The sequence below is a fragment of the Typopeltis vanoorti genome, chromosome 15, assembly GCF_054136105.1.
Source record: "Typopeltis vanoorti isolate ZY-2024b chromosome 15, IOZ_Tvanoo_1.0, whole genome shotgun sequence".
Lineage (NCBI taxonomy): Eukaryota > Metazoa > Arthropoda > Arachnida > Uropygi > Thelyphonidae > Typopeltis > Typopeltis vanoorti.
In genome coordinates this window covers 1282599-1302027 of record NC_143563.1, presented here as the reverse complement: position 1 = coordinate 1302027, position 19429 = coordinate 1282599, and the positions used below count along the sequence as shown (strand labels likewise).

General features: G+C 37.4%; 1 protein-coding gene across 1 annotated transcript in view; it reads left to right on the top strand.

The window, feature by feature from the left end:
* The window catches only part of LOC150098298 (clotting factor B-like), a 60133-nt gene extending 41203 nt beyond the window's left edge, over window positions 1–18930 (top strand). Inside the window, exon 6 of the mRNA XM_090405120.1 lies at window positions 18831–18930. Coding sequence (XP_090261246.1) covers window positions 18831–18930 — 100 coding nt within the window. The remainder of the gene's footprint in view (window positions 1–18830) is intronic.
* Window positions 18931–19429: the final 499 nt, after the last annotated feature.

Sequence of the window (19429 nt, the reverse complement as noted above, 5' to 3'; positions counted from 1 at the left end):
CAGTTTCTTATGGCAAACGACTGCCACACGGCAAAGCATCTTCATCGGTTCTAATCGAATTCAGTTTTTATTCTCCTCATCAGAAGCTTATAAAACGTAGTGCGAAGAGAAGAACAACAGCGTATGATTCTGGAACAGTTTAAATAAATTACTGCCAATAAGTATGAAAAAATGATTGAAAGTGGATTCTACTCAATTTGGAACGTGTAGAAGATGAATCACGAATCAAACGATGGGGGTGTTTCCTTCTCAGCCATAGGGTGGCTTCCTTCACTCCCGTTGCATTCCTAACATCAAGTTGGAATCCACTGTTCAGCTCAGGCCTTGATGGCTCCGCAGTTGACAGTCAGTGCATCGGAGCATCGAACCGATCGATAGGGTGAAGCCGAATTGTAAGCAGAGAATAGAATAGGAAAATAATGGTAAGACACGTGCGCAGAAAAAGCGCATTCATAAATAGGGGATGCACAAAAGAAACGTGTTTTGTTAGTTTCTTCTTTGAGACCAGTTTATTTTTATTTCCTGCTATTCCATAGAAAAGAAACCCGCCACTCTTTGGTGGTTCTTTAATATCGAGAAGAAGTCAAATTCGCAATCGTTCAGGAAGCTATTTAGTTAACTGACTTATTAATTTAGTTTTCTGTCGCAGCATTCATCACGGTCACAGTAGAATTATCCATTGAATCTGCATTCGAATCACACCACTGTTTGTAGATGCCTTTACATAAAGAACAAACTTTATTATGGGGTAGAAGTTCACCATCACCCTGCGTACTGAAGATCGGAACAGGTTGGAATGTTAAAAGTTAAATGTTTGGTCTGTAGAGCACTATTTACGGATGTAACCCTTAACCACCTACAGTAAAAACACAAATACGCTGAGGGCTAACAGCCTTTCGTGGCCTGGGTTTATATAAAAAAGAAAGTTCTGAGCGCCTTCTCCTTGTTATCATTTTTTATATTCAATTTATGATGCAGAATAAATCTGATCTCCTCTCGAAGTATTCTGGGTTTGCTATTTTCATTTGGATTCGTCAAGCTTGGAAAGTATGACTGATAACAAACAAGAAAACCATTTACTTACATCCTAAAAATGTCAACTTTCGCAGGCGACTTCTTCAACTCCAGTTCAATCAAACCCAACCTCAATTCCCGCAGAACAAAAAAAAAAAAAAAAAAAAAAAAAAAGAAGGAAGTAAAAACCATTAACCGTCTCTCCTATTTTGATAATTTCCCCCGTTTTTCTTGAAAGGAATCGATCTTTTCTTTTAGAACTTTCCTCACGCAGTTCAACTTTTTTTCACAATTACTCAAAATCATCTTCTTACACCTGATAAGATGCACGGACTTCTTTAAACCGAGGATTTACTCTTTCTGAAGAGGCTGAGAAACTGAATCGCAACTTTTCGAACACTTTGAAACGAAATTGGAAGAAGAAATCGGTTCCAATTTCTTCTTCTTCTTGGGAGAAAGGAAGTTTTACGCGTTTGAAAGAGGTTTCCTCCAACTTTACAAGAAAAAACACCTTTTCTTATAATCAATGCAAGATCGTTTGAATCTTCCTCCAAATCTTCATTTAAACCTTCATTCTGTTTACAGAAAGATTTTAATGTGAATTCTACACACGAAGGACAGCTGGGAGCATTTGCTACAATAGCACGACTTAAGCCTTTAATAGTCCGTAAAAAAAGTTTCCACTGGAAATTAAATCTCCGAACATCTTTAATGAGATTTTAAAAAAATGGTTATTACAATAAAATTTCTTATTTCTCAGTATTGTTTTAATATCTTGCAAAAAAAGAAAAAAAAAACATTTCTTCCATTATTACTTAAGACGACATCCAAATTTCTACAAGTGAAGGGACTTCTTTTCTTGAGACTGCAGGAACCTCCAATCTGTCTTTGCACAAACAAGTCCAAATATCGCATCTTCAGAGTTTGAGAAATCCGATTTTTTCTTTCACTCAATGTTTTATTTGAACTGTAAACAAATATTAACTCTTTACAATTCATAAATCTGTCTAACCTTTGAATACTGATATCCGTTTGGGGTGATTTTCCTGAGGGCTCCTAAAAATGCTTCACTTAGAACAAACAAAGTCCGCGCGGTTAGCCTAGTGGCTTTGCGCTTCGCAACCATATGCCTGGGGAAGGAGTGTCCTACGTTCGATTCTCGTCGGTGACGTGAGGAGCTTAAGGATCTTCCTCAGCTATAGCCAAGTTAGCCGCTCTTGTGAGCGGACAGCAGGATTTTCTCCCCAGTTTATCTGCGGTTTTTCATCCAGCAAACAGGCAAACCGGCCCCCATGAACACACCCCGATGACAGTCAGGAATACCTAAGACGATCCCTCCAGCAACACGTCTGAATTGTCAGCTATGCCAGTCCCGAGCCAGGATAAAAATAGGGGGGATTGAGGTGGTGCCGTACCTCCCCGTAATAGGGGCTCATGGCCGTTGAATCACCATACGAAATAAATAAATAAATAAATAATCCAGAACTTTCGGGGGACCCTGTAACCCCTAGAGAGCACGTCCCCTTGGTGGCGGATAGGGGACTCCACCATGTATGGTTGTGTGTGTGTGTGTGTGTGTGTGTGTGTGTGTGTGTGTGGTGGGGTGGTCCAAATATACTGAATAAGGACTCGTGGACCAACAGGGCCATAAGGGGCAATCATCATGATTGTAAGGGAAGCGGCACTCCCATGGACCCCTAGCTGGATCTGTCCTCTCCTTCTTCTACTTTGAGGAAGATTCACTTACTTTAATCTTTCCTATAAGGCCTTATCAGCCAACTCTTCTTATTTTATGACCCTTATGCAATTAGAGTACTCGAGGGCCATGGGGTCTTTTCATTTCTGGCCTTACAATTATGCTCTCTCTATAAACCTTACTATAATTCTTCTATAATCTACTCTTTCCCCCTTCAATATACCCTATTCCTCCTATGGGTTTAAATTCAGAAGAAGGCTAGTTCAGAAGCCTTAATGTAGCAGCCCTACCACTGAACTATTCCATCGTCAGGCTAGTCCCCTGACATGGAGAACATAATTCTACTTGTAAGCTGACAGAAAAAGATCATCGGATTGAATCTATTGGAAACGACTCTGGAATGGAAAAGGTAAAACAAAACTGGAAACGACAAAATATAATACGCATAGCAAACCGGAATGTAAGACGAATAGCATATAAAGAAATAGAATTAGACCAAATGTTAAATGAAAGAAATTTTAAAATAGAAGTAATCACTGAAACAAAAAAGAAATTAAAAGGAGCTGTGAGAACCGAAACTTTTAATGTGATGTACAGTGGAGTCGACAGAGACCAAAGAGCACAAGCAGGAGTCATGATTCATAACTCCCTTACAAAACAGTTAAAACATTATAAATTATGGAATGAAAGAATAATAGAAGCTAGAATAAAAATAGATAGAGGCTATTTAACAGGTTTATATGTCCCAGAAGAAGGAAGAGAACAGGATAATATTGATTTTTATAATCAGCTACAAAACATATATAATAAAATAAATAAAAATGTTTACGTCATTTTAGCAGGAGACTTAAATGCAAGAATTGGAAACACGAAAATTAATAATAATATAGGAATACATGGAGAACATACTCGAAACAGAAATGGTAAAAAAATTGATTGACTTTGTAGTTTATAATAACCTAAAAATAATGAATTCCTTCTATAAACATAAAGACATACATAAATATACTTGGGCAGCAAGAGGATGGAAATCAATATTAGACTATTTTATTTTAAATGAAACGATAATCAAAGTTTTCGATACATGTTAGAGTTCAGAGAGGATATGAAATAAGCAGTGACCACTTCCTTGTTAAAATAAAATTAAGATTGCCACCTAAATGGCTACAAGTAACAAGAACAGAAATAAAAATTGAAACATTTGTTTATAAAACTAGACTATTGAATGACACAAATGTACAATGGCTATATGAACAAAGAATTAACCAATATCTAGATAAAATAAAACAAAATGGAGAAATAGAAATAGAATGGCTTAATATAAAAACGATACTAAATACAGCAGCAAATGAAAGCACAGGAAAGACCAAAAAAATCAATAAAAGAAAAAAAACTGAAGATCTGGGATGATACAATCAAAGAAATAATCAAAAAGAAAAAAGAAGCCTATCACAAATGGTTAAGCAGTAAAAGATTAAAAGATTAGAAGATGAAATAGAATATAAAAGAATAAGAGCCATAGCTAAAAGAGAAGTCAGAAAAAGACATAGAGAATCATGGAATAAATTTGTTTCTAATTTAGAACATGATTTATATAAAATAAGACCCAATGTATATAAGATTTTGAAACACCTAAATACCAAAGAAAACATAAAATTAAACCGTGGATTGATATTAGAAGAATTTCTAAATTACTACACAGAACTGTGGACAGACAAATATTTTAAAAAAGACAACTGGCAAACAATTAACGAAAATGAAAAGGAAATAACTAAAGAAGAATTAGAAATCAGCCTGAAAGAAACAAGAAACGGAAAATCACCTGGAGAAGATAAGCTAGGTTCAGAACTATATAAATACGCAGGAACAAGATTCAAAGAAAGACTATTATTATTTTTAAATAAAATTTACTCAACTGGTATCCCCCCAATAGAATGGAAAAAAGCAATTGTGATCCCTTTCTTTAAAAAAGGTAGTAGAGATTACCCTAAAAATGATAGAGGTATCAGTATACTAATTTCCTGTTACAAAATATAAAGCAGAATTTTAAATAGCAAACTAATGAAATATTCTGAAGGCTTTATTTTAGAAGTACAAAATGAATTTAGAAAAGGTCGATCATGTATAGACCCAGCCTTTTGCGTAAAATTAATAATAGAGAAAAAAAGAGAATACAATTTAGAAACACATACTGCATTTATTGACTTTGAAAAAGCATTTGACTAAGTTAAAAGAAACATGTTATTTAACATATTAAAAGAAAGACAAATACCAAATAATATCCTAAAAGCCATCACAAATATATATGAAAATAATCAAATACAAATAAGATTAAATCATGAGCTATCATATAGGAGAGAGAGATAGACCAAGGTGTCCGACAGGGATGTCCCCTCTGAGCAACTCTTTTTAATCAGCAAAAAAAGAAGAAGCAGCTAATGCCTTTTTATTTCCGTATATATAGGTAGTAGGCGAGGCCGTTTAGCCCTATCTAACTTTTGGAGACTGAGTGGGCAGTTCAATCTCCACTGGTAACCAATCAGAGATAGCTAGCCCAAGCCTATCACTAATTATGCAGCACACAGTGAAGAGAGACGGCTCAACAAGTGCCGCCCTAACTCTCGTAATTAATGTCTGAAATAATGTGGGTTCTACGATCTATTTTCTTGAGTTTACGGGACGAAAAACCCGAGTTTCCGGGAGGAAAAAACATGCTTGCCCGTGCCAGAGATCGACTAACTCGGTAACCAGTCGAAAAAAGGCTTAGAAAAATTTCTTCTAGTCGCCGACTAGATTCGAAACCAAGAATCTTCCTTCGTGCGGTCAAGCACCGTGGTGTGCAAATGCCACATCCACTGAGCTCCACAGGTTCTTTTTAATATTTACCTAAATGAAATAATAATAAAATGGAATAAAAATTTCCATTAAGGTATTAAATTTTCTCCTACTGTGAACTTAAACACCCGCCTTTTTGCCAAAGAACAAATGATAATTACAAATTCTGAAGATAACTTACGGAAAGGTATTTTAAATTTAAATGAGATGAGATAGCCAAAGATTATGGAATGATAATTTCAACAGAAAAATCAAAAACTATGGCCTTTATAGTTTTTCCAGCATGGAACTATCTATCCAGCAAGAACTAAGATGTTAATAGATAACAAGATCTTGGAACAGGTGAATTCATTTAACTACCTAGGATGTATGATCACATATGAAAATGAAAAATATATAAAGTTAAAAATTGCAAAATATCTAAAAATAACAGGTGTATAATTAACTCTATATTTAAACCAAACCTAGTTCAAAAACCAACCAGACTAAAAGTATACAATACATTAGCCCTACCAGTCTTAATGTATGGAAGCGAAACCTGGACAATAAAACAAAAAGACAAACGAAGATTAACAACAGCACAAATGAAGTTTATGAGAAAAATTGTAATAGAAAATAGGAATAATAGAAATTTCTTTTAATAGAAAAAATTAAAAAATATAAACATAAATGGATGGAACACTTTCAAAGAATGAAAAGAGAAAGATTACCAAAACAAGCCTTAAAGTAGAAGCCATTAGGAAAAAGAAAACCAGGACTTCTCTTAAACGATTCAACGATGACTTCTAAGGTCGGAACAGGCCATGCTAGGCCTAAATCCTTGATACTCATGATGATGATGATGATGATGATGATGATGAATAACTCCGAACAAAGAGCATTTACGTTTTCTAAGCGAGCACCCATCACTACCTCATTCCACTCTCTTTGGCACAAATCTTTGCCGTTTGAATTTTTTACAAACATTTTCATGGTGACCCCTCATCGCTGCTGGCACCAGTCATTCCCCACTTCTCCGATCATCTCGTTAAAACACGTCCACTGGCTATTCAACCCCTTCGCAGTTCAAATTCAAACCGCAAAAGAAACTTTTCTTCCTTATAAGGGTCGTTACAACCGACTCCGAACTGAACCGGAAATGTGCCCTTTGAATGGACGTCACGCATTTAATTTCCTCGCCAGCCTGTGTCAGCGCTAATCCAAACAAAGGTGGTTTGCGTGGGCTCAATTGGAGGGCACTTTAGCATTATCCTTATTCACAGCAGTATTCCCTGTTTGTATGAGGCACAAGGGTTAGCCTGAGTCCAATTGCCCTCGGCTAACTTCATTGCCTCCTGATGAGGCAATCTTTTCCCCTCATGTTTTACTTCCTCTACCTTTTATAACCTCTCTCTCTCTTTCATTCCCTTCTTCGCTGATTTCGCCTTACAAACCACGTGAAGTGACGAATGCAGACCAAACGGTTGCGTTAGTGTGTTAGTTTTAAAACAGAAATTCTGAAAAATTTCGCTTTATATTTTTTCAATATACGAGTACATACACTGGTTATGTTTAAGTTGTTGCTATTTCTCGAAAAAAAAAAACATCTACCGTCTAAATAACTCTTAAGAATTCTTTAAAAAACTGTAAAGAACTCTTAAGAGTTCTTTAGAGTTTGTTTAGAGTGAAAATTGTTAACACATTTTCTCCCAAAGCTTTGCATGTTCTCAACAGTCAATAAGTTTAGTTTAATCCTTTATTCAAGTGTAAGCAAACAAAGTTTGGGCCTGAAGTATCTTCAGGACTGAGGCAACTCGTAGTAAAGGTGGACCAAGCTCTCATCACTCCTTGTCTCAGTATCTCCCATAATGCAAAGCACATCTCCTTGCGGACATGTATAATACTATGCATTAAAGAATTGGCCACTACCCAGAGCGGTTTCGAACTTTATCGAAGTCTCCTCAGTGGGAGCCAGACCCAGAAGTGGTGATACTAAGATGGAATTAATGGAGAGGTCATATTTACCTATACGAGTTGCCAAAAGGTGTCTCACCTTATTATTAAATTACTCTGGATTTAGAGAAAGAAGTTTGAAGTTTTTTCCGCAAATTGGAAATTTTTTGGAAGTCCTCAAGGAGATGTGCTTTGCATTATGGGAGATACAAAGACAACTGATGAGAACTTAGTACACTTTTGCCACGAGTTGCCCCAGTCCTGAAGATACCTCAGGCGCAAAATTTGTTTGCTTGCACTTGGATAAAGGATTAAACTAAATTTATTAAAGTCTAACCAAGTGGAAAAAAACTTGCAAGATTCTCAACAGTTTTCAGCTGCTTTCTGATTTTAAAAATCCGCTTTCTGGTGTTTTCAGCATAATTTTGGTGCAATGAGTACTTCTTTTAATCGAAGATAGATCTCTTTCATGTGCAGTATCCGTTGAAATCTCCCCCTAAGGGGCTGCTTTCTAACGCAGGAAGGAAGTGAGATGTCCTTCATCTTTTTTTTTTCCCTCTGGAAGATTATCGCGCATCGAGTTAAAGAAAGTGTAACTTCTTAAACCAAATTCCCTACGTTCTGTCAGAAGGAGATTTCAAATCATTATTTAAACAAATTATGTTTTTTATTTCTTAGTTTTCTTATTCTATTATTCCTTATTATTATTTTTTTTTTCAACAAATACTGTTGTTACCCTTCATCTCGTTGTACTTCCACATTAATTCTTCACTGTTGATCTCATCGCTCTTAGTGCGATGCATCCAACATCAAGTGTTTAACTCATCAACAGCCCGAATGTCCTTGAGAGATCAACATTGTAATCAGAGCAGCACAGTCGTAGAATTCGGATATTCAAATAGACCCATTCCTTTCGATACAAAAATTGGTTTTATTTTAGTTTCTTTTTATTTATTTTTTCTCTCAAAAGTTTCCAAGAGACGACTAATTCCACAAACATCATATATTAACTTTTAAATATCTTCCGATATCACCTCCACGCGAATTATACTGCATTGTCTATAACAAAAAAGTGCAAACATCTCAAAATACTCTTCGCGAATCAGTTCTTAAAGTAAACAGACTCAACCAATCCTCTCGAGTCGTTCCGCTGCACAACAGAATGGACTTTCTAAGCTTTTAGTCTCCCTGAAAATCATTCAACTTTCATCGTCGTTATCGTAGAAGTTGAGTTCACTTAGGAAAAACATGCTCGATAGAAACTGTTGTTCCTAATCCTAACTAGTATTAATTTGCGTATGCTCATGTCGATTAAGTTGTGAATTAAAATGTCGCGTTTTTTATAACATTCAGTTTATCCGCAATAGTTACGGATCGTTTTAGACAAGAACATATTTTGTGAGGGACCAGGAAATGTGGCCGTTTTCTTTTCTTCTTTTCTGATGCCTCTGAAATCGTCGATAGCCGCAAGCTCCTCTATCGAGGATGTCCACTCGCTCCCTTAGGAAAGAAAAGGCATTCTACAATTTATTTATTTATTTGGAAGAGAGAATTCTTTTATAAGCACTTGGGGAAACATTCATTTCCAACTCCTTTCACCGCCATCTGTTCTTGCCATATTCCAAAGAATGATTTTTTTCTCTCTGTGTTCTCCTCCATAACGCGAAGATTTTGACATCATCCAACATTCTCGTTTTGTGACATTTTCCAGTTTAATTTTCTCCCCCTCTCTAATTAATGGGATAAATTTTATAAATTTTCGGTATACAAAATGTTAGAAGCAACTGAAGGAAGCTCATCGAGTGGTTGCTTTAAATGTATAAGCCAGGTTCAGTTCCCGAATTTATCAGCCGAAGCGAATCCCTCGAAAACAGCCGCACACCTGTGAGAGCAGAAGCGATTCTTTCAACGCTCAAGTGGGTCGAACGTTAAATTTGGGAAGTAGTGTGACAGATGGTTGAAATGCAGGACAATTTCTGATAACAGTCCCCATGATCGTCATGAGGGGGAAATGATAAATATGGGGGCCGTTACTTTATTTCAGGTTATTGGTTTCCCCCTTCCAAAACCAGTGGTTTATTTTGGCCTGATATAAAGTTTTTCTCTGAGGAGATACGCAGAAATATTTTAATCACAAATTAATCGAGTGGAAATGATCTGATTATGTTCATCTTTTCCTTAATAATCTTGTAAAGTTATGTTTGCAGTAATAATAATTAATAACTGTAGTTGCCACAGATATTCTCAGCTATGCCCTCACACTTGACTCGCGAAAGATGTGGCAAAGATCCAAGTCGTTAATGACAGGTTGAAAAACGTTGACTGATGACGGGCTTTGATTTTCATTAGTTTTCGTTACGTTTCTGAATTTAACTCCTCTCTCTCTCTCTCTCTCTCTCTCTCTGTGTGTGTGTGTGTGTGTGTGTGTGTGTGTGTGTGTGTGTGTGTGTGTGTGTGTGTGTGTGTGTGTGTGTGTGTGTGTGTGTGTGTGTGTGTGTGTGTGTGTGTGTGTGTGTGTGTGTGTGTGTGTGTGTGCGCAACAGAATTGGCAAAGTATTTGTTTGCTTTGCGTTAAGGAAATTGTCACTCCGATCGCAAAGTCCTTTGATTGAATATTTATAATGAAACTGATTAGCCTTCACCCTTAAAATTTTCCTCTCGGCCTTTTTCCTGCCACCTGCAGAGAACTCTTCTTTTGTTAATCTTTCCTCTCCCATTCTGTTTAATACCAATTTAGATTAGATGTTGCTCGCACCTTCTTGAATGCTAACAATGTTAAGCTCCTTTCTAATGTCATCATTCTTGATATTATTCTGCCACTGATGTCATCGGTTCACTCCCCTAAAATTTCTCAGAACCACCACATCTGTGGTCTCTGGTCTTTGATCAAGAGTTTAAACACCGTCTTGTATGTTGCTGCTGCTAGTTTGCTGTTTTGTTTAATTTCTCTCTTATTCCGCATACATTTATTCAACTGGCGCCCCACCATACCATTCTGTTGTCTATTTCCAGATTTAATCTGCCATCTTCACTTAAAACTGTACCTAAATAGCTGAAATGTGTTACTTGTTCTATATCAGGGGTGGGGAACCCTTGGCATGTATGCCAAACGTAGTACGCCAACGACTTTTTTCCGGCACGCAACCCAGGGCTCACCTTAAAAAATAATTAAATAAAAAATATATCTTCGCTGAGTTGTATATTTTAACTTAACAGAATACAATTTTGTTAAGTAGAGCGGTACTAAATAAAATGCAGTAAAGAAACAAACACTATCAACTGTTTTAGTAATAATAAGTAACAATTAAAAAACACCAAATAATAATAATGTTCCTCCAAAATTTTGGTAGGCAAGTAAGAAACGTTTTGCATCAAAGATTTGGGGATTTTGGCACACACTCTTAAAAAGGTTGCCCATCCCTCTTCTAGATCTCCGTTCAGAATGTAGCTGAAGTTTTCCATGTTCCTGCCTGTTTTCTTAGTTTTGGTCTTTTTATTGCGGATTTTCATGCAGAATTTCTTACATCTGTCATTCACTTTAGTTAGAGAACCCTGAAGAGATGCACTAAATGTGTTTAGGGGTACATCATCATCTGCATAAAGCAAAGAGCTAAGTTTGACATCACCAATTCCATTATCAAGCCTAATGCCGCTTTCTTTCATAATGTGATCCATATGTAGATGATGAATAATAGTAGAGATAATGTGCATCCTTGTCTTATCCCTGACTTTACACCAAACCATCTTCCTGTATTTCCTACTCAATTCTAACTGCTCACTGACAACTTAAATTGTGGCTTGCTCTGTATAATGTCCCCATGTAACTGTAGTGTTTCGAAAAGCTTTTTAGTAGGCACCCTTTCATATGAGTTTTCCAGATCTACAAAACTTAAGCTGAGCCTCTTCATATTCTTATGATTTCTCAACTATCTGTCTTAAATTGGAAATCTGATTTGACAACCTCTATTTTGCTGTCAGGAGTGCGTAATTCGTTACCTGCAATACTTATTACAGAAATTCCGGTGCGATTCTCAAATTTTCCGTTTTATACATGGATCTAAGAGAGGTCCTGTTCTTTTGCAATGACTGTTAATTCCTACATATTTTACAAAACATATAGGCATTAACGTTTTGCAAACCACTGCAAAACGTTAATGCCTACATATTTGAGCATTTCTGTTCGAATATAAGGATGCTGTTTGTTGGTGACTTTATATAAAACGTGTCATTGATGTGAGGGTTATGACGTCAAGTTTCTCTAGGGCAAAAATTAAAAATATAACACAAGCAGTTGAAAAACAGAAAAGCAAAGCAAAAGAGGTCGTACGTTTGGTAGATATACCAGTGATTTCATTAGCGATAAATTCAGTAGGAGAGTGGACATGAAGGTTGTTGGAAGAAGCGAGAGTGAAGAGTGAGAAAGTAAAAATCGTTAGCATATTACCTCGATGTGACGGAGACGAATTACGAAGAAAGGCTAGGATATTTGCAGATGATTATAAGTGTAAGAAATAATCGATGCCAGTTTTTGGATGTGTGGAATGAGTTTCAGGGGAGAATGGATTTGCATAAGAGGGACGGCTTACACTCCAATGCACTTGGCATCAGGAGTCTTTAAAAGTTCTTGATTGATATAAGACGCAACACAGAGAGTCAGGGAAACTGAATTCTGATAGGAAGAATTGTGAGAATCCGTGTGTAAAGCGACAATGTTAGACAACTGTGTTAATGAGGAAATAGTTATTACGGAAATGATTATGAAGAGAGAACGATTCTGTTTTCGTCCAGTTCAAACCTAAAGCATGTGGAAACGATGCCTGCATAAGTAAGGAACTAGATAACAACAGAGATTTGCAAGTTGTCCAACTGTGTCACGCAGACAAGAGAATACAAAAGAACAAACAGGTAGATTATTATGTCTGAACACGAATGCTAGGAGTATCTGAAACAAAGGGGTCGAGTTTGTTGCCTTGGTCATAATGCTGCGACCTCACATTGTAGGCATTAGCGAGACCTGGCTATCAGAAGCGGACGTCCTAACTGGTATCAAGTGCAAAAGGTACAGGTTAGGAGAGGAGAGGAGGAGGAGGAGGAGGAGTTCTACTAATGATATCAGATAACTCGAATCCAATTAGAATTGAGACCGATTACTGCAATACTACAGACAGTTTTTCCTGTGGTAGTGAGTTTGAAGCCATCTGATGTGAGGTGGAATCTAACAAGATCAATTACATAGTGGAATGTTGTTACCTACCTGGTGGATCGGTTGCTGGTGATGAAGAAATGCATCACCAAATAGAAAAGGTGAGCGCAAAAAGAGTAATCATAATGGGGGACTTTAATTATCCAAATATTGACCGGGTAGCAGTGGAATCTCGTGAGAAGAATGAAAATACATTTATTGAGCTGCTGCAGAACAACTTCCTCAAGCCGAAGGAACTCGAGGTCAAAGAGTGTTAGATTTAATTACAGTGTCCGAGGGCATTTCAGTTAAAGACGTAACTATTCTGCCTCCGGTTTGTGACAGTGATTATGCGGTATTCACTTGAGAAATGACTAAGTTTATGAATGTTCCATTCAGAAAAGGTTACATGCTGAACTGCAAAGAAGGAAATTAGGACCAACTGAGGAGTATACTGAGTTAATGGAATGGGATCTGTTCCTGGATGGGACGAATATCGACAGTGTATGCGAAGCATTTAAACAATACTTAAACGATGCGATATGGGAGTATGTCTCGAGAGAGTTCGAAGAATAATAGGGTAGGAGTCAAATATGTAATCTGATCAAGAAAGAGACTCGAAAGAAAAAGATGATGTGGAAGGAATATCTTGTGAATAAGAATGATGTCAGTTATGATAATTATAAGCAGGAGGACAGAAGAGTCAGAAGTGTTGTACGAAAAACTAAGTCCGAATATTAAAAAGAAACTGGCTCTGCAAGTTAAAGATAACCCACAAGAAAGACAGAATAAATTTGAAAGAATAACTACTGAATGCAGATGGTATGCCAGTGGCTGATGCAGAAGTGAGAGTAGCCATTTTGCTAAAAGCTATTAACCTGGTATATACAAAATTGAACTCACTGCTACCTCTTCACCGTATGAGAAAACTCATGGATGAGAAGGAAGTACAAAATCTGTTGCACAAACTGAATAAGAATTCTGCAACAGGAACTGATGGGATATCAGCACTGATGCTAATAGGGTGTTCAGATGAAATGGCCATTCCTTTGACCAGGATGTTTAATATGAGTCTCAGAACAGGGAGGATTCCGCAGCAATGGAGGGAATGTATGGCAATCCCATTGCACAAGGGTGGTGCAAATACCGATTTATCCAGTTATCGACCAGTCATTATCTCAATAGTGGTGGTTTTGAAGATTTTGGAAATGTTGGTGAGTGATGGCATTCAGAAATGGGTTGACAGTGAATCTCTACTTTTCAATGAACAAAATGGGTTTACTAAGTGAAGGTCATGTTTTAGCAAATTGCTCACATTCTATAATAATGTTACCATTGAACTAGACAAGGGGAATGGATACACAATGACACTTTTGGATTTCGCTGAGGCTTTTGACAGATACAGCATGGAAGACTGTTGCATAAATTGGAGAATATGGATCTGGATTATAGAATATTAGGGTGGATAAGAGGATGGCTGACTGACAGATATCAAAAACTTGTATTCGCGGGATGTGAGTCTACAACATTTAAGGTAACAAGTGGTGTACCAGAAGGATCAGGACTGTATTACATTAATGATGCTGGGAAGGATTTAACCACCTTACCGGCCATCATGGATCAAACACGCATCCTCATACGCTTCGTATCCATCATATATTTCAATGTAATATCAATGGTATTACAATTTTAATATGCACTCTGCATCCATGATAACCTTGACGTCTATAGACGTCTTGGCCGGTAGCGTGGTTAACAGGCGGCATATAGCTATTTGCTGATGATGTAAAGATAGGTAGGGTAATCAGGAATGCTTCTGTTATATAACATAAATTATAATGCAAAGTGATGTGAAATATAAAAAAAATCAATTGTATTACATAATATGTATGATTTAATGTCATCTGTAAAAACTACTGTGTTCATAACTAAGGAGAAGGATTATTCTTTGGGATGAGTCGCCAGTCAAGTTGCCCAGATTAGGAGAGAACAAAAGAAACGCCCTGAAGGAAAAGGTCCCAAGAATTTGCAAAAGTTGAAAAAAAAATCAAGAACAAACAGCTCGTGAAAAAGGACGCGAAAATGACGTCAGTGCGCCTGAGGATAGGCGTGAAATTTGCGGAGCAGAAAACAAAAAATGGAAGGGATATTTAAGAGACCGGGTGAGGAGGAGAAAACGTTCAGTCGTTCTTCAGCGGTCCACTCTTTCATTGGAGTTTACGAGAGTTACCGAGTGTTCGGTGAACCTCCGAAGTGAGTTGTGTAGCTAGAGCTTTTGCCGCCCTTCTCAATACACACGAAAAAGACTACAAAAAGCCAAAACGACGTATTGGAAATAAATTAAAACGCTATGTTTATTTTTGAAGTAAAACTTTAATTTCAACATTCTAAAATGTTATTTTTCTTGCTTTTCTGTTAGCAAAATCGTCGATGACATTGGCGAAGTCTATTTCATAGTAACGTAGGGAATTCTTAATCTATTTTTTTTAGAAAAACTCCTCTCACAACTAGCAGCACTTACGGCAATTCTGAGGAAAATTCACAGTAGTATTACAATACTTGGAATTGAGTTCTCGAGACTGTATTTTAGAATTAACTATAAAAGTTCAAAGTTCAAAGTGCCTCCCGGGGCTGATCGCCCACTTCGCTTCCCCCTTAGCTACGTCTCTGTCCGAAGTTGTCGTGATTCTCTGCGACCACCATTATGATATGACATAATGGAACTTTAGCTTAATACAACTTGCATAATAGAGTAATGCAGAGTATTGCAATGTAGAGTGTGACAATCAGAATTTAGGTAAGCTAGGAAGTAAAGCCATAAACAATTACTTGTCTAACAAGTACTTACATTTTTTTTGGGGGGGGGGGAGTTAAAATATGTAACTTGTTAAGCAACACGCTGATCTGAGTCTTACCAATGCACGATCTCGAAAAAAATTACCAAATTAAAAAATTACCTCCGAAGGAGGCCTTGACATCCATAAGTTTGGGAAGAACTGATCTACAGCTTTTACCTTAAGCACACGAGAAATAACCAGCGCCCATCAATCACCGAATCAGTGCAATCCTGCAAGTGTAGCCGACGTCGGAAACTACAAAGCAGCTTTTCACTGGAACTTGATTATTACAAAGAAACAAGAACTGTCGCGAAATTCATAGAAGAGTGGAATCCTACTGGTTCCCTGTTCTGGATTGCCGACGACGAAGCACTTCAACTGAAAGGTATCTAAGAGTGATGTTGAACTGTATTGTTGACTCTTTCGCTAAAAAGACAAATCCTCTCTACCGCTCATGTATATTTTGCATCCTTTCTATTGTATATCCAAAACGAAAATCGTTATATATATATATATATATATATATATATATATATATATATAAGCATTGAAGCATATATATATATATATATATATATATGTGTGCTTCAATGCTTCAATTAATTAAAGCATTGAAGATGAAGATGGAACTCCTATCACGGATAATCAGAAAATAGTTGATAGATGGAAATGTTATTACGCAACCAAGCTTTTTCAAAAGGACCCTCAACTGACTGATGGTATTTTGGACGGCATTTTGCCAGGCGGTTCGGAGGAAGGAGATTACCCTATATTAAAAGAAGACATTGCAGCAGTTAGCTCCTCAAAAATAGGAAAATTGAAAATATTTGCCTTGAAATAAACTGGGAGCAATTAACAGCATACACGACGTTAGATGTTGTACTAAGTAATATCTAAAGAGAAAGAACAGATAGTTCTGAAATTAGTTTTTCATTGAACAGACAGCTCGGTTCAAATGATTCCCAAGTGGAAATTGTGGGCTACTCAGAGCTGACTTGCGATGAAATGCAACACTTGCCACACGACAAGGCATCGCCATTGTAATCATCGAAAAAGATTGACAGAATGAGTTACTTAGCAAAGAATCCTGAGATGGATCCAAACTCCGGTTAAACAAAAGAATTCTTCAAAAAAAAAAAAAAAAAAACTTTGTGATCTTAATTCATTTTAGAAATTATGCACTTTACAACCTTTATAAATAACTGTTTTAATATCCCGACGTTTCGACCTTCATACTAAGTCTGGAATGTACACAAGGACAAGCTGAGTTACATTTCACACAGTAAGCCAAAGAAACAATGATTTGATCAACCGGTATGACCTCAAAAAAAAAAAAAAAAAAAAAAAAAAACCGGATAAAATGAAAAATTAATTAATTATTTAGAAACTACATCAAAGCTAAATTCTATTTAAGATAACATAAGAGAAACATTCTTTCTTATAGAAGTTTTCTTACAGTTACGATGATGTCCTATTTTTAACCCCCCCAAGGTAATCTGGGTTTTTTTTTATCCTGCAAGCAGAAAAACCGGCTCCCTGAACACATGGTGCTACAGTCAAAAAATACATTCCCCTTTCCCTCAGCGGCAGGTTCAGCGACAGGCTGGCTGAGGGTTGTGCTAACAAAGTCGTATCTGTGCAACACGCGGACCCTGCAATGGAAGCGGGAAACACGCACAGAGGTAGAAGTAAAGTAAAGCTTGCGATGCTGCCATGCATCCCTTCGGATAACATTTCCAATTTGTGCGTCTTAATATTAGTCCAGGGCCAAAGTGTCAAAAAAAAATAGGGAATGACTTCAGGGGCTTACATCACCTTCGCTATAATACGTAGGGAGGAGGCGGCTTGAGGAAGTAGAAATTCTAGTCACCAAATAGAAGACGTTTCTTAAATGCCCCCCCCCCCTCCAAGGAGAAGCTTTGAATGTGCAACTGAATAAAACTGACCTTGGATCTTCCATAATTTCACATACCAATTAGGATTAGGATCACAACATGGCAGTAATCATATTCTCGTTTATGCATGCCAGCTATAATTCGTACTAATCTTCCGGCGCAGGTAAAGATACAACAGCAAGCTATTTCTTAAAGTTAGAACAACAGAAAGGCATAGAAGATTAATTCATTCGTTCATTTATGTATTATTTTGAACGAAATCTGTAGTATATTTTAAAAAAATTGTTTTCAAAGAACTGATTGTGTTTAAATTTAGACCGTCGATAAAATTTCTTAATTTTATTTGTTCCATTTCAATTTCAATTAATTTTTGGTGTGCGCTTTGCGATGCACAGCTCAGACTTGACAATATCCGAACCAAGCTGCATTCAATAGGACGAAGGGAAACCGGGTGAAGCGATTTCAACTCGTGGCGTAATTTCCTTCCAAAGAGGCATCTAAGAATGGTGCAAGGTCCAATGACCAGAAGCACAGCTTCTGTCATTAGAATTGGACCCGCGAAGGAGAAGTTGTCGTTCAATCGATAACTGATTAGTACCGAGGAAGGGGAAAACAGCTGAAGTTGAAATTTTTGGAAGATTTGTTGATTTCTGTGGTAGAAGATTTGGCAGCTGAGAAAGAAGTGCATCTTACTGTCAGTCAAAATGCGGATCGGACTCTTATTCAATCGGGAATAACCTCCGCATCTCCTTTCCATGTTGATGACGAGACCAACTTCCAGCTGCTTTCTCTGAATGCAAATCACAGAAATCACCCACGCTGGAATGAACTCCATCCTCGCATTAATAACAGTTTCCCATCAACTGTGAGAAGGCATAAAACCTATCGGAAATGGCTTGAAAACTTTAGCTGCATTCTCAGTCTACTTTGCAACCGTAAAAATTAAGAGTTCCAAGTGTGAAAAGACTAAATGGATAACCTCCCTCTTCTCTGCATGGCATTTATGCCTTCTGGTTTCTTGAAAAGTTCGAATTTTAGTCTTTAGATTTTCCTATTAAGCCGCCGTAGCTCAATCAGTATAGACAAAGTCCTTCGTTCGGAAAGACCAGGGTTCGATTCCCGTCAGTCACGTTAAGGAACTTTCATCTGGTCTCTTTCGACTAAAGGTGAGTTAGCGGTCTCATACCGAGGAAGGGTTTTTTTCACCCTCAAATTCGAGTTTTTCGTCCTCCAGAGCAGGCAAACCTTTTCTCCTCCGGTGCACATACGCATCTACAGACATGGGACACATCGGAAGACAGATCTTACTGATAACCACTACAGGGACGGGATAATGGCACTGGAGCATCGCTGGAATAAACGTATTAGTCTTATGGGAGATTATGTTGAAAAATAAGAATAATTCTGAAATTATAAATTTGTTATTTCATTTTTGGCAGAGAACTTTTGGGACCTCCCTCGCATTATGGAACTGATCGCTTCCGTACCAATCTGCTTATAAACAGACCTCGAGCAATAACACCTCGTTTTAATTCATGAACTGCGAATCGTTAATATCGGCTACGAATGATTGCGAAGATTTGTGTGGCAGACCTTCTGTTGATTAAACGGATTTTCAGGAAGATGTTACCAACCAGACAGAGAAACATGTCGGAGCAGTATTCGATTTTAATCGCTAAAAAGAGTCAAACCCCTGTTCATCATTCGCAGTTAATAACACCACGTGACTTCACGAGCATTCTAAACAGCTTCTGTCTATTCTGGCTCTGCTCTTCTGGCTCTTACGGAGTCGAGCATTTTGTTCACGATTCACCTTCAAACGCACGAACTTTCTTCCTTACAGTGAGCTTTCCCGGCATTCTTCGCAGATTTCTCTCTCTCTCTCTCGCTATCTCTCTCCATCCACTCCTTCGTATCCTCCGTTTCTCGGAATCGCCCTTTCTCGCCTTCATTTTCCCATTTACATCATCACGACGTTTCTTCGGTTTCATCCGATTGCTTCGTTTCGTTTCGTTTTAAAACTCGATTTCTGATTTCG